General features: G+C 49.5%; 6 protein-coding genes across 6 annotated transcripts; 3 read left to right on the forward strand and 3 right to left on the reverse strand.

The window, feature by feature from the left end:
* Positions 1 to 97: 97 nt before the first annotated feature.
* LTR84_011657 (uncharacterized protein) lies at positions 98 to 2,142 on the forward strand (the record flags this gene model as incomplete). The annotated part of the gene is made up of 4 exons (XM_064855185.1): positions 98 to 277; positions 331 to 349; positions 413 to 762; positions 826 to 2,142. 4 exons carry the CDS (start codon positions 98 to 100, stop codon positions 2,140 to 2,142), a joined length of 1,866 nt encoding a protein of 621 aa, XP_064708774.1.
* A 321-nt stretch (positions 2,143 to 2,463) lies between these two features.
* On the reverse strand, positions 2,464 to 2,811 carry LTR84_011658 (uncharacterized protein; the record flags this gene model as incomplete). The annotated part of the gene is made up of 1 exon (XM_064855186.1): positions 2,464 to 2,811. The coding sequence occupies one exon, from the start codon at positions 2,809 to 2,811 to the stop codon at positions 2,464 to 2,466; it is 348 nt and encodes a 115-aa protein (XP_064708775.1).
* Positions 2,812 to 3,744: 933 nt separating this feature from the next.
* On the forward strand, positions 3,745 to 5,500 carry LTR84_011659 (uncharacterized protein; the record flags this gene model as incomplete). Its single annotated transcript, XM_064855187.1, has 4 exons — positions 3,745 to 3,931; positions 3,982 to 4,188; positions 4,242 to 4,334; positions 4,386 to 5,500. 4 exons carry the CDS (start codon positions 3,745 to 3,747, stop codon positions 5,498 to 5,500), a joined length of 1,602 nt encoding a protein of 533 aa, XP_064708776.1.
* Positions 5,501 to 7,207: 1,707 nt separating this feature from the next.
* On the forward strand, positions 7,208 to 8,725 carry LTR84_011660 (uncharacterized protein; the record flags this gene model as incomplete). Its single annotated transcript, XM_064855188.1, has 4 exons — positions 7,208 to 7,267; positions 7,376 to 7,592; positions 7,753 to 8,147; positions 8,213 to 8,725. The coding sequence occupies 4 exons, from the start codon at positions 7,208 to 7,210 to the stop codon at positions 8,723 to 8,725; spliced, it is 1,185 nt and encodes a 394-aa protein (XP_064708777.1).
* A 714-nt stretch (positions 8,726 to 9,439) lies between these two features.
* On the reverse strand, positions 9,440 to 10,448 carry LTR84_011661 (uncharacterized protein; the record flags this gene model as incomplete). Its single annotated transcript, XM_064855189.1, has 3 exons — positions 9,440 to 9,647; positions 9,731 to 10,122; positions 10,185 to 10,448. 3 exons carry the CDS (start codon positions 10,446 to 10,448, stop codon positions 9,440 to 9,442), a joined length of 864 nt encoding a protein of 287 aa, XP_064708778.1.
* An 881-nt stretch (positions 10,449 to 11,329) lies between these two features.
* Positions 11,330 to 12,718, reverse strand: LTR84_011662 (uncharacterized protein; the record flags this gene model as incomplete). The annotated part of the gene is made up of 7 exons (XM_064855190.1): positions 11,330 to 11,658; positions 11,720 to 11,861; positions 11,914 to 11,928; positions 11,990 to 12,223; positions 12,283 to 12,459; positions 12,512 to 12,569; positions 12,621 to 12,718. 7 exons carry the CDS (start codon positions 12,716 to 12,718, stop codon positions 11,330 to 11,332), a joined length of 1,053 nt encoding a protein of 350 aa, XP_064708779.1.
* Between the last annotated feature and the right edge of the window lie 579 nt (positions 12,719 to 13,297).

A 13,297-nucleotide genomic window follows, 5' to 3' on the forward strand; every position in this document is an offset into this window, starting at 1 on the left:
AATATAAAGCGCGTTTCCGCGCTTCTTCTCCTCTGTTCCCTCGTCATTTCTTCTTACCTATATCGATTCTTCATCCTCAAACACGAAACGGTCCATCATGGCGTCAACCGAGAAGACCTTCCGGGCGGAAGCCATATACCCAATCGGCGACCCACCCTTTACCCAGTTTGCTAGCCGAAGAAGTGTTGTGCACAGTACTAAAGGCATGGTGGCATGTACGCAACCATTGGCCTCAGAAGCCGGTCAGAGAATCTTGAAGATGGGTGGAAATGCAGCGGTACGCATATCACAGTCCCCACGAAGATTTCTCTAGCTAACGTGCGTTGACAGGACGCTGCTGTGGCTACCGGTATGTTCAAACCGATCGATTCTGACTGGAAAAGCCACTTTATTCCCTAACGATAAATCACAGCTGCTGCCCTGAACGTCACCGAACCATCTTCAACAGGCATCGGAGGAGACATGTTCTGTCTGTTTTTCGATGCGAAGACCAAAAAGGTTCATGCCCTCAATGGCTCCGGTCGAAGTGCAAAGAACACAACTCTGGAACAAGTCAGGAAAGAACTTGATCTGCCATCTAGCACACGTGCCAAAATACCAACCAAGAGTGCGCTCGCTGTGACTGTTCCAGGTGCTCCGGCTGGTTGGGTTGACACCGTGGAGAAATTCGGCAGTGGAAAGTTGACACTTGAGCAAATCCTGACACCCGCGATCGAGCTGGCTGAGGAGGGATTCCCAGTCTCGGAGTTGTCTGCATCGTTTGTAAGTTCTCAAATGTTGAATAATTTGCAGAGGCATGGCAGAACTGACTCCATGCCTTCATAGTGGAAAGCGGGCGAAGATAGTCTCAGAAACGCATCCCCAAACTTCCGAGAACTCCTCAAGAAAGACAAGAGTGCAGAGCACTTTGTCCGAGCTCCCAGAGCAGGCGAGATTATGCGAAATCCGACTCTTGGGAAAACTTTCCGCGCCTTGGCCGCAGAAGGAAAAAAGGGATTTTACACCGGCCGGATTGCCCAGTCCATTGTTGACGTTCTCAAACCTCTTGGCGGTCATATCGAACTCGAAGACTTGGAAGAGCACATGAAACGTGGCGCAGAAGAGACCACCCCCATATCTTTGAAATTCCGAGGTCAGAACATCAAAAACACTGCTGCGCAAAGAGTGACGAACGGAACCTCTGATGGCCACTTTGTGGAGCTGTGGGAGCATCCACCCAATGGACAAGGTATTGTGGCGCTCATGGCGCTAGGTATTTTGGAGGAGCTCGAGTTGAGCAAGAAAATCCAGACTTTTGCCTTGGAAGATCACAATAGTGCACCGTACCTGCATGCAATCATCGAGGCCTTGCAGATCGCGTTCGCAGATGCCAGTTGGTGGGTCACAGATCCTGAACATAGTCCTGTCAAACCGGCAGAGCTACTGTCACGTTCATATCTTGCTGAACGCGCCAAGCTCTTTGAGAAGGATAAGGCTGGGCAACATCTGAAAGGACAACCACCCAGCCCGGCACAAAATCATTGCGACACCGTCTACTTTGCCGTGGCAGACAAGGAAGGGAATGGAATGAGTTTCATCAATTCCGTGTATGACGGGTTCGGTTCCAACATCATTCCTCAGGGATGTGGCTTCACGCTGCAGAATCGAGGATCCAACTTCGACTTGGGTCCCGACAATCACCCGAATATCTACAAAGGTGGAAAGAAACCATACCACACTATCATTCCTGGACTACTGACGAACGGCGAGGAAGGCGAAAGACAGCTTCATTCGGTGTTTGGCGTCATGGGAGGCTTCATGCAACCCCAGGGCCACGTACAAGTGCTCTTGAACATGGAGGTGTTCGGCATGAACCCGCAACAGGCTCTAGATGCGCCAAGAATCTGCATTGGTGCTGGTTTGCCGTCGAATGACAGCGAGGATGTCAGTATGGGGACGGTCTATATCGAGGAGGGAATCAGCGATGAGGTGGTGAGGGCTCTGCGGCAGTTTGGGCATGATGTTGAGGTGCTCGGCGGTTGGGGCAGAGGAAGGTTCGGACGAGGACAGATTATCAGAAGACACGTCGACGAGGAAACCCGCATTCCAGTGTACAGTGGTGGCAGTGATTTGAGAGGCGATGGATGTGCTTTGCCTGGGTAAACAGGATGTGATGAGTATTGGAGTCCTTCATGTCTGTTGTTGACGAAACCATACCAGACGGCTTGAGCCTCTATCGATATCCATATATTGCTTCACCAAGGTTAACCATGCTTTTCAAATAAATATCATTAGGATGAGTTATCAATATATTGAGAATGACGTTGAATGTTCCAGCCAGCCACTATCATTTCCCAGCCGCTGTGCCGAAGCCACCCGGAGCATTATGCTTGGTCGATCTGACGACGTTTGATACGAGCACGAGGTCCATGTCCAAGGCCAAATGACTTTGAAGCAATATTCCAGCACATGATCAAATAAAACTCATATCGCCGTGGCCATCAACTTTGGGGGTGTAGTACATGCCACCAGCTTCAGACGATTGTCACCATCTGATTTCAGTCGCACCGACGCTGAGAGCATCTGTCGTCCCTCGGCATCCCTCGCCCATCGACCTGCCTTAACTGGAAAGGTCTCCGAGGGGGCGAGTGGAGGCGTCATACGATCTGCAATGGCGGTGATAAGCTTCTCGAAGCATGCTGCATGGATGGCTTGAACTTTAGCCACCAAGGCCGGAGGGGACGGGCCCGAGGCTCCCCATGGACGACTCGCCAGTGTGACCTTCGGATTCGCCGCTATCTTTTGATTTCCCGTTTTCCCTCTTCTGCCCATCTTTGTGTTCTAAATGGCCAGCCTCGAAATCACATAATCTTCTCCTAGAAGCTGTCTCAACTTAACACAACTCATTTATTTACAATCAGTGGTTTCTGGACAGATTGTTGAGAAGGTCGTGTTCCTTTGATTGTCGCACAATCTGTGTCTGGGTCTTGAGCTTCCAACGTCTCCAACAAATCACCACCTGCCGGGAGCTCGTGGATGATTGAGCCAGGGTGGTACTCGGTACACCTATCTCCCGTAGGTTACTCATACTCCCTACCCTCCACTCCAGACTACCTAGGTCTCTTCAGGCACACGACCATGAATTCGACGAATCGCAAGTCGCAACCTCGTACCTTTCCCAGAAAGCTTGAACTCCCTTGCACCTTCCCCAGGGTTAGCCGGGGGTCCAAAGATAACAGCGCGTCATCGCACAAAGAAATTGACTTACTGGTGCGCTGCTAGCAGAATATACTCATCCTAGAAACCTCCACAGCGTCGCATTCAAGCTGCAATCCTCCGAACCATGTTGTGATTTTTCCTTGCTCTCAGGATTTCGTGGCAAAACAAACCCTGCCTACCAGGTCGCTAAACCTCGTTCTATCTGGTTCAGATTCGGCTCTCGCCTTTGTCCACGCTAGATGAAGCTGCTCTCTTGTTCACTGTCGAATCACTGCTGTCGGTTCCCGTTGCAAGGTGTGTCACTTTGATGTGGATCAAGACTCCATTCTTGGTGAAGCCGTCAGTAAAGTTAAGTGCAGGTACGAGGGCAATTCAAGCTTGATAGCAAGTGACTCTAGGCTTGGAGAGGAAGCTTGAATTGCCATCGGTTTCTTTTTTTTCGTCCCTGCTCATTTATCTACTCGACTTCGCCCACTGACGCGTCTGGTTTTCTCCCGCACCTTGTTCACGCTTCTTTTTCAAGACCGTTCCTGTTGAGAAGTGAAAATGAAATTCTCCGTCCTTGCATTGACTCTGGGCCTCGTGTCTCTCACCTCGGCAAAGCGAAGCCTTCAACATGTTGGCAAGAGAGACCCAGAAGTGAGGAGGAATGTTGCCGTTCCTCGAGCTGCTCCTGCTGTCGCACAGCCAGAGAAGCGGGCTGAGCATTCATTCCTGACCGACAAGACAAAGAGTGCGTCTTGGTGAACAGCAGCAAGGGGACGATCACTGACAGAGTAATAGAATTTGCCGTCAATGGCACCGCGATTCCAGAAGTCGACTTCGACGTTGGCGAATCCTATGCTGGCCTCTTGCCTATCTCTAATGCTACCAATGCGTCTGAGCTGTACTTCTGGTTTTTCCCTACTACGAATCCGGCCGCGAGCAATGAGGTCCTCATTTGGTTGAACGGAGGCCCAGGCTGCAGTTCACTCGAAGGCTTTCTTCAAGGTGGCTGACGGCCTTAATTCGGTCGGAATGGTTATGCTAACGTCGAATTGCAGAAAACGGCCCATTTTTGTGGCAGTATGGAACCTTCAAGCCAGTGCAAAATCAGTGGTCGTGGACGAATTTGACGAATGTCGTATGGGTTGAACGTGAGTGGTACCTGAACCTCATGGGCGACATTTACTGATCACTGAGAACAGAACCTGTGGGCACCGGATTCTCACAGGGCACGCCAACTGCGACCTCGGATGAAGATGTGGCGCAACAATTCTTGGGCTTCTTCAAGAACTTCATTGATACATTTGCCATGCAAGGTTATACCGTCTACATCGCCGGAGAATCCTACGCAGGATATTACGTTCCCTACATTGCAGATGCCATGTTCAACGCCAACGATACCGACTACTATAACATCAGCTCCATAATGATTTATGATCCAAGCTTGAGTTATAATGTGGTGCAGGAACAAATCCCCGCCGCTGCATTTGTCAACTTCTGGGGTACATTGTTGGGACTCAACGACAGTTATGTGGCAGACCTGAATGCTCAGTCAGACGCATGTGGTTACACAGCTTTCATGGAAGAAGCCCTGGTGTACCCACCGAAAGGTCCTCTCCCGACTCCTCCAAATGTGGACTTGTCGAACGACACCTGTGATACATTCGACGAGGTCTTCAGCGCCATCTCATTGGTCAATCCGTGCTTCGACATTTACCAGGTGGCAACGACATGCCCGTTGCTGTGGGATGTTTTGGGATTCCCGGGTTCCTTCGACTATGTCCCTGACGGTGCTTTTATCTATTTCAACCGGACCGATGTACAAAAAGCCATCAATGCACCAGTTCAAGAGTGGTTCGAATGTACCAGTGTCGATGTTTTCCTCAATGGCACCGATAACTCTGAACCCTCGGCACTCAGCGTCCTACCGGGAGTGATTGAGAAAGCTGACCGCGTGATCATCGGACACGGCCTTCTAGATATGGTCCTGATATGGAACGGCACCTTGATCGCAACACAGAATATGACCTGGAATGGTGCCCAGGGATTTTCCACCCCACCATCTCAGTGGGATGACTTCTACGTCCCCTACCATACCGCCTATGAGAATCAACTCGGTTCGCTTGCAGGTGCTGGCGTCATGGGTCAATATCACACTGAACGAGGCCTTACCCTGGTTACAATCGACCTGTCTGGCCATATGGTCCCTCAATACGCCCCCTCTGCGGCGTACCGACAATTGGAGTTCCTCCTCGGACGAGTACCGACTTTGGGGACCGTGAGCCCATTCACGACAATGCCTGATGAGAGTTATTGACCTCGAGGCTTATACGCGCGCTCCGGTGTCGGCATAGATGCCCAAGTAGCATTATCTAGTCCATGATAATTTGTAATGATATTACCTAACCCTCAACTGTTTCTGCTCTTAGTGTATGTTCCTGGTCTAATTTATGTTGCACTGCACCTGAAGCACGCACAGTGTCTCCAGAAATATTTGTCGGAAGATGATTTGGAGGTGATGTCATTGAGGGTGAGAGAATCAATGATCGAGGTGTCTAATCTTATCTAATCGAATCTTATCTACCCCGCGTTCAACTCTCGTCCTAATTTGGAAGAGATTCAGTTGAAAATAAGGAGCGACTCAACCAGACGCATCAATTTTGTAATACCACACAAAGAACATGAATTCATCGAGGTCACATGTCTTCCGAACAGTGCGAAACACCAGAGTGATGTGACACCGGTACCAAAGAGTGTCCCACATTGAGAATGCCTGGGCAAACCGACCCCACCGTCAAGTGCTCCGCCTTCCACCAGTGGGGCAGTTTCTCTCTTCAAGCATCGACCAGCTACCCATGAACCTTGGACCTTGAATGCCAATTGTTAGAGTCGTTGTTTCGGATGAGTCAGTGAATTGGCATGCGGAACCAACACCGCGTCTTCGAGATTGATTTCGTTTTCATTCTGTGGTGCTTTACCAGATGAGGTGTCGATGGAAAGCATTATTCTTGGACCTGAGGCATGGAATGGAGGAAGGGGTATTTTCCGATTGGGCGAGAGTGCCTCATTTAGCAGCGGCTCTAGGCCTGAGGAAGATTCCATCGGTCTTTCACGGGATTCGTAACCCCAGATTTCCTGTCCGGTGTCGTACATTGCCAGTTGTAACGCCCAGTACCTGACCACCTAAGGCGATGGTGATGAGGTCAGGTAGGTTCCCCGGCCCCTGGGGATTATGGTAAGCTGCAGGGTGAATGTACGATTTATTGGTGCTCGCTCCTTGCCATTACATGTCAGCTCTCCGCATGGATTGGTACTGGGTATGGGGCAGTGCCGATGCTCATTGATATTGTTCGAGACGTTTAAAACCCTTTGGATGGTCCGGACATTTCAAGGCATACTACCTTACATACTTCGAATCAACGCTTGTGGGGTAATCACTAGAGTAGGAAACTACACAAATCATAAGAATATCTGCACAGTAGGTAATCAGCACATGAAGCTTGAAAGAACAACGTTTGTACGAGAACCCACCAATTCAGGTTCCTCATCTGACACCGAGTGTCAAGACTTTCGGCATATTGCTTCCACTTGATCGGCTACCAAGTTAGGATTCAATTCTGGGACACAATTATTACTTCACTCTTCGTTCTATTTCATCCTTCTTCGAGACTCTACATCACACACCAAAGCGACCGTCACTTCCTCCTGCTCCACGATTTCACAAACTTCTGGAGATTGCTCTTGCCTCCTACTGGTAACCACCGGCAATTCGACCCACCAAATCAACTTCTCCAACTTCTACAATCCGGCATCATTTCTGTTTCCGAATCGTGTGGAATCTCAATCACCATCAAGCCATTGCCAGCATACCGATCATACGCGTGCGTCTGCTTTCTAGTGGTAGAGCACAAATAACCAGAGCACACTAGTCCACCATAGACTTTGTCTAGCATTGGACGCGAGCTCCGCCAGGCACAATCCATTCCACTCACGCTTCAGCGTATTCCACATTCCAACCGCCATCATGAATGCCCTCGACGATCTCAAGCATAACATCACGGAGGAGAAGATTGAGCACGAAAAGGTATTTATCCCCCCTCTTTTCGAGTCCGGGTATCGTCAATTTTATGTTCAAGGTCGCCCTGATCATAGCATTTCTTTTGCCCATCTCACTAACAACTGCCCTCTAAAGACACAGCCATCCAATGGTGCCATCTCACGGGGTCCTTCACCGAACCGTGGAGCATCAGTTCCAGACTCGGAGAAGAAGGCCATCCCAGACCAAGCATCGAAACGTGAGTGGCAGAAGAAGCGGGGTATCGATCCCTCAAAGCAGGTCCGCATTGTGAAGCTCAGTCACATGCGGTATCAGCACCCTGATCTTAACAAGATCACTACTTTCTTGAGAGGTAAGCATTCTCTAGCAGTTCAGCTTGAGAGGAAGAGGCGAGACACCGATTGCGAGGGGATGGCCAGTGTCTTGACGACAACGTTATCTCCTGTGGCCCAAAGCAACAGCTTCAAGCAATTCCTTCCCATTCCGGTACTAATATTCGGTCTTCCATCTAGATTTCGGCATGCACGTCACCAAAAAGGGTGAGAACGAGCGATGGTACCGCGGCTACGGCCCCGACCAATATGTCTACTATGCCAAACAGGGCCCAAAGAAGTTCCTCGGTGGAGTTTTCGAAGTCGAATCGAAAGAGGACCTCGAGAAAGTGATGAAGCTTCCAGACTCCAAAGTACTGAGCAACGGCATTGAAGAAATGACCGACGCTCCAGGCGGTGGCTATATCGTGTCAATTGAAGATCCTCAAGGCTTCCCCGTCAATTTCATCACAGGCCAGGCACCGGTCAAGGAACAGAGAAAGGTCCCAGAACCATTGGTGGTGAATTTTGAGGTGGATAAACCCAGAGCGAAGAAGTTCCAGCGCTTTGAGCCTGGTCCGGCAGAGGTTCATAAGGTACGTCAACGACTCTGAGAGAAAAACACTTTTGGGACTTCCAACGACTGACATCGTCTCCCCAGCTCGGCCACTTTGGTCTCAACGTCGCCGACTTCCCTGCCGCGATGGAGTGGTACACACGCCACTTCAACATCGTACCCAGCGACATCCTCTACGTACCACTGGACAAAATCGACCCTGAAACCAACGCCCCAGTTCGCAAAGAAGTTGCGCTCTTCGCACACATCGACCGTGGTCAAGACCTCGTCGACCACCACACCATGTTCCTGACGACACTCACACCAGGCATCGAGAAACACGTGCACCACTGCTCGTTTGAAGTGCACGACTTCGACACCCAAGCGCTGGGCCACCAATGGCTCGCGGAGAAGAAATACGAGTCCGTCTGGGGCGTCGGCCGCCATATCCTCGGCAGCCAGATCTTCGACTACTGGTGGGATATTAACGGGTTCATGGTCGAGCATTACGCCGACGGTGACCTCGTCAATGAGGACACCCCCATGGGTTACGGCCCCGCTGGCCACGAGGGCCTCGCTGTCTGGGGTCCCGATGTGCCCAAGGAGTTCTTGGAGTAAGTGAAGGGGTCTCGTGGACCATGTAAGCTGGTCGGGTCATGGCAGATGGCCTGGGTTTTTGAAAGGGAGAAAGGGGGTTTTATCGCGAATGACATATCCCCAAAGTTGACAAGGGTGATGCTTGTGTCGCTCACTGTTCAATGCAGTGGTCGATATGATATGATATGTATGATTTTTTCCCGTTGGAATCAGTATGAGAATTTCAAAAAACATGGTCTTTAGCGAATTGTCTCTATGAGGTTTGATCACACTCACATGAACATTCAGTACATTAGTCTTCCTCAGGATCAATATCAACATCAATACCTGCCTTTATTGGTCATATCCTCTAAGCCACCAAAACACAGTGGTTACCTACACCGCAGTCAGGACGGGAAGACAGGGGATCCGTACTCAGATTTCCGAAGCCGTAATAATGGACATGTGATACTCGACTGCAGAGAGAATCTCCGATGTGGACTGTTGTTCTATTCATGGAGTATGGAGCATTGAGGAGTTTCGTTTCATAGGGCCCGAAAACAATGTATGTGTCGCGGTTCTTCGAGCAAATATATGCGCACACCCAACCACATACATAGTTTATTTTCCCGAAAATCTATGCCTTCAAAAAATACGTCTGTCGTGTAGTGTGCCTAAGAAAGACGGATTTGTTTTAAATATCCAACCTACGTCCCCCACCTTCACCGTGAGCCTCGCTCTTGCGGTATTCTGAGCCTACCACTCTTCATAGCGAACCTTGTTTACGAGCGTGCCGATCTTCTCGATCTCGACTCTGATGTCGCCTCCGTCCTCGAGCACGACACGGGGTTGGCGGAAAAAGCCAATTCCGGCGGGTGTGCCGGTCAGGAAGATGGTGCCGGCCTCGAGCGTGGTGCCTTGGGAGAGGTAGCTGATTTGCTTCTTGATGTCGAAGATCATGTTCCTGTTGGAGGGCAATGTTGTGGTTAGTTATTATATCTTATTTCTGGGAGAGGACATAGAGCTGGAGGGGTAACGTTGACATACTTGGTGTTGCCGTCTTGAACTGTCTGGCCGTTGTAAATGGCCTTGATGTTCAGTGTCTGGGGATCGGGGATGGCTTCCTTTGTCACAAGAACGGGACCTAGAGGACAACTTCCATCAAGGCCTTTGCTGAAACTCCATTGTCCGGTCAACATCTGCAGGGTTCGTGCGCTGACATCGTTACTGGCAGTGTAACCCAGCACATAATCGAGGGCCTGGTCCTCGGGGATATCACGCCCAGTCTTGCCGATAATGAGTGCCAATTCAGCCTCATAGTCTGATGTGCCATCCTGTGCTGCCTTGGGAATCGGGATCGCAGCTGGATAAGGGTCGGCGAGCGCTGTTCGAGGCTTGGTGAATAGAATCGGGGCCTTTGGTAGTTCCATCTTCGCTTCCTGTTCGAAAGATCAGTATTCTAGCGCTCTTGGTCAGTCTTTTAGGACAGGTGCTCTCATACAGAAGCGTGATCTTTATAATTCAAACCCAGGCATCGAATATAATTTGTCTCCTCTTTGGCGATGGGTGACAGCAGGGCCTTCACCGTATAAACATGGCTGGTAACTTCAGGGTGGAAGATAGAGCCATTGATCAGGTATGCTTTGATCTCCTTGCCTTCCAAACTATCAAGACCGACATCGCGCGATGTGTCTACTAATTGACCCAAATGAATTCGGTTGTCTTCATTGGCAATAAATCTGATGATATGGGTTGCTTTCGACATCTTAGTTAAATGTAAATGTACTATATTTTGTCTTTTTGTAACGGTCGAATAGGTGAATTGGAGGACGGATCAGTACAGCAACAACAAACAAAAAGAGTAAAGAGACGAAGAAACGAGCAGTTAGTAGTAATGAGAGGGCTCCCAAATTTTTTGCATCTTCAGGTCCAGGTCGAGGGAGCCCCACGACTTAAAGCCCGTGGTGCCCACGCCCGCATCTTGACGATCGCGTCTTTGAGATTGCGTCAATTGGATGTTTTGGGAATTGGGCAGGGGAAATCGGGGGAACGTCCATGTCCCCACCAATAGCCGATCGTAAGGAATAACATGGTGCAAGTTATGGATGGAGTTAAACTTGAACACGGGTTTCGTTGGAAGCGTACAGGACGGTGCTTCTTGAAGTGCCGACGGGGACAGGACACGAGGGAAGGAGGGGTTGTCCAATGGTGCTTGCCACAGAAGGCTTCCAGTGAGGGGCAAGGTGAACATGAGATGTTGGGGGAAAGACCGAGTAGCTGTGGGCTTTCGTACGACTTCCAAGTCCTATGGCCTCGTACAGTGGGGATTGACCGACAAAGGCCGCTTCCGCCGTGCCCACCCTTTTGGTCTGGCAAAGTCCAAAAAGGTGCCAAATCTAGGGGCACTTGCCAACTCCTATCTTGCCCGAGCCTCGTCCCCCAGATACATGGTAAAAAGGTAGGATGAAGAAGGGGTTGGATAGCGTCCTATAGATCATATTTGGACACCTTTGTTTTTTTCCTAGGATGAAACCTGCCTACCTGAGGACCTGCTTAACACCGAAAGCTTAGCCCCCTTTTTCAGTTGACTTTTCCCTCATTGTCCTCCAACGGAAGAAAGAGGCTGACATATCGAGGACTATGCTCTCACTGATGTCCTTCAATTGATCTAGCCTCGTATAGCTCCTCTAGATACTTCTCCTCCTCAGCTGTCAACTCTTTGCCCCTAATCTCAAGTGCCTCATCCATCCTCTCTACTGAACTGAAGCCAATGATCGGACTGGCGATCCTCTTATTGATCCATGCGAGTGCCACATGACTCATCTTCCACCCACGCTTCTCGGCAATCTCTTGCACGCGCTTGACAATCTGCTTGTCGACATCACTGTATCCTGTCTTGGATTTGTCTTGAGATGAGCGCTCGGTCTTGTCTGCAGAAGGTGGCCTAGCAAGAATGCCACGGCAAAGAGGTGCCCCTTGATCTCAAATGTTAATGGAGCTGACCTAGATAGCAACGTATGTAGAGGGGTTCCTTACAAGGAATTAATCCAACACCTGTCAGATCGCAATACTTGTTCATCTCGCGCTCCTCCTCACGATAAAGGAGGTTGTAATGATTTTGCATGGACACGAATTTCGTCCAGCCGTTGACTTCGGCACAGTGTTGCAAAATAGCAAACTATCGAGATTAGTCCTGTACGCGGAAATTGGTTTTTGTTTCGACCACTTACTTGAAATGCAAACATCTGTCGCGGGCAACCATGTTAGCGTGCTGTCGGCTGCTAAGATGAATAGATCTAGACTTACTGAACTTGCGCCGATGTACCTCACTTTTCCAGATCGAACCAAATCATGCAATGCCTGCATTGTCTCTTCGACTGGAACGTCTTTGTCAAATCGGTGAATTTGCAAAAGATCAATATAAGGCGTGTCAAGTCTCTTTAGACTCGCGTCAACTGCCTGGAAAATGGCTTGCCGGGATAAACCACCGTGATTGACATAATCCTTTGTCTTTGGCATTTCTGGCTCATTTTGATACGACTTTTAGGAGTTTTAGTATCCTTTTCTCATGATCACCACTGACATTGGTTCTGACTTACATATTCTTCTCCAATATAAGCGAAGCATTTGGTCAAGATGACAACTTTATCACGGGGAATCTTATACGTCTTGAGTGCTTTGGCGATAATCTCTTCCGATTTTCCATTACTGTAGATATTGGCAGTATCCCAAGTGTTGAGCCCTCGGTCATATGCTGCTTTGAGAAGTGGGAGTGACTGTGTGAGGCGTCAGTAGATCATTATTTGACTCCCACCGTCATTATCAAACCTTTTCTTCATCGAGAATCCAAGACTGCCAACCCGGATCGCCAAAACTCATAGCACCTCTATCGGATATCTTAGCAAGGTGGGTTAGACGCATACGGCATAGTGCTCACAAGATAGGGACAGAGACACGAAGTCCACATTTTCCAAGCTTCTTATATTCAGCCTTGGTTGATTCCAGAGAGCTCTGGAGTGCAGCTTTGTGAGACATGCTGTATGCAACGAAAGTCTCGAAGTGTTGAAATGCGTGACGTAACAAGCACTCAAGAATTGGAACTTCAAGTGATGGGGATTATTCAACGACCACGACAACACGAAGATTAAGTAGTCCCAACTACGATCAGCGCGAGGGTTCATGCAATTTAGGCTGTTAGGATAACTGCCTGACTGGCAAATTCTGTGGATATAACATCATTTTATCGCCGGCATGGTCCTTAGGAGGTGAACACCGCAGCGATGAGTTCCTGTGCACCTTACATCACAGCTGCGGGGAAGAGCTGATACGGCCAGATCCCGAGCTCGCCGTTGAGCCCGCAATTTGGGGTAACATAGGCAGGGTAGCTTGCAAACGTGACACGACTGGTGATGCCAGACTCCCCAGCTTTGAGCATGAAAGCTATATGGTAGAAAAGATGGATGTAAACTGATGTCGAGAGATGGAAGAAAGTGTAGTAAGTTCTTCTCACGAGGGGTGTTGTTCTGGTCTATCCAATCGATAGATATTGGCACTATACCAGATCGAGAGGTGTATCCGACGAGATCCGTCGTCGAATTGACGAAGAGTTAAGTC

Source organism: Exophiala bonariae (genome assembly GCF_035927105.1).
Source record: "Exophiala bonariae strain CCFEE 5792 chromosome Unknown scaffold_6, whole genome shotgun sequence".
NCBI classification, from domain to species: Eukaryota; Fungi; Ascomycota; class Eurotiomycetes; order Chaetothyriales; family Herpotrichiellaceae; genus Exophiala; species Exophiala bonariae.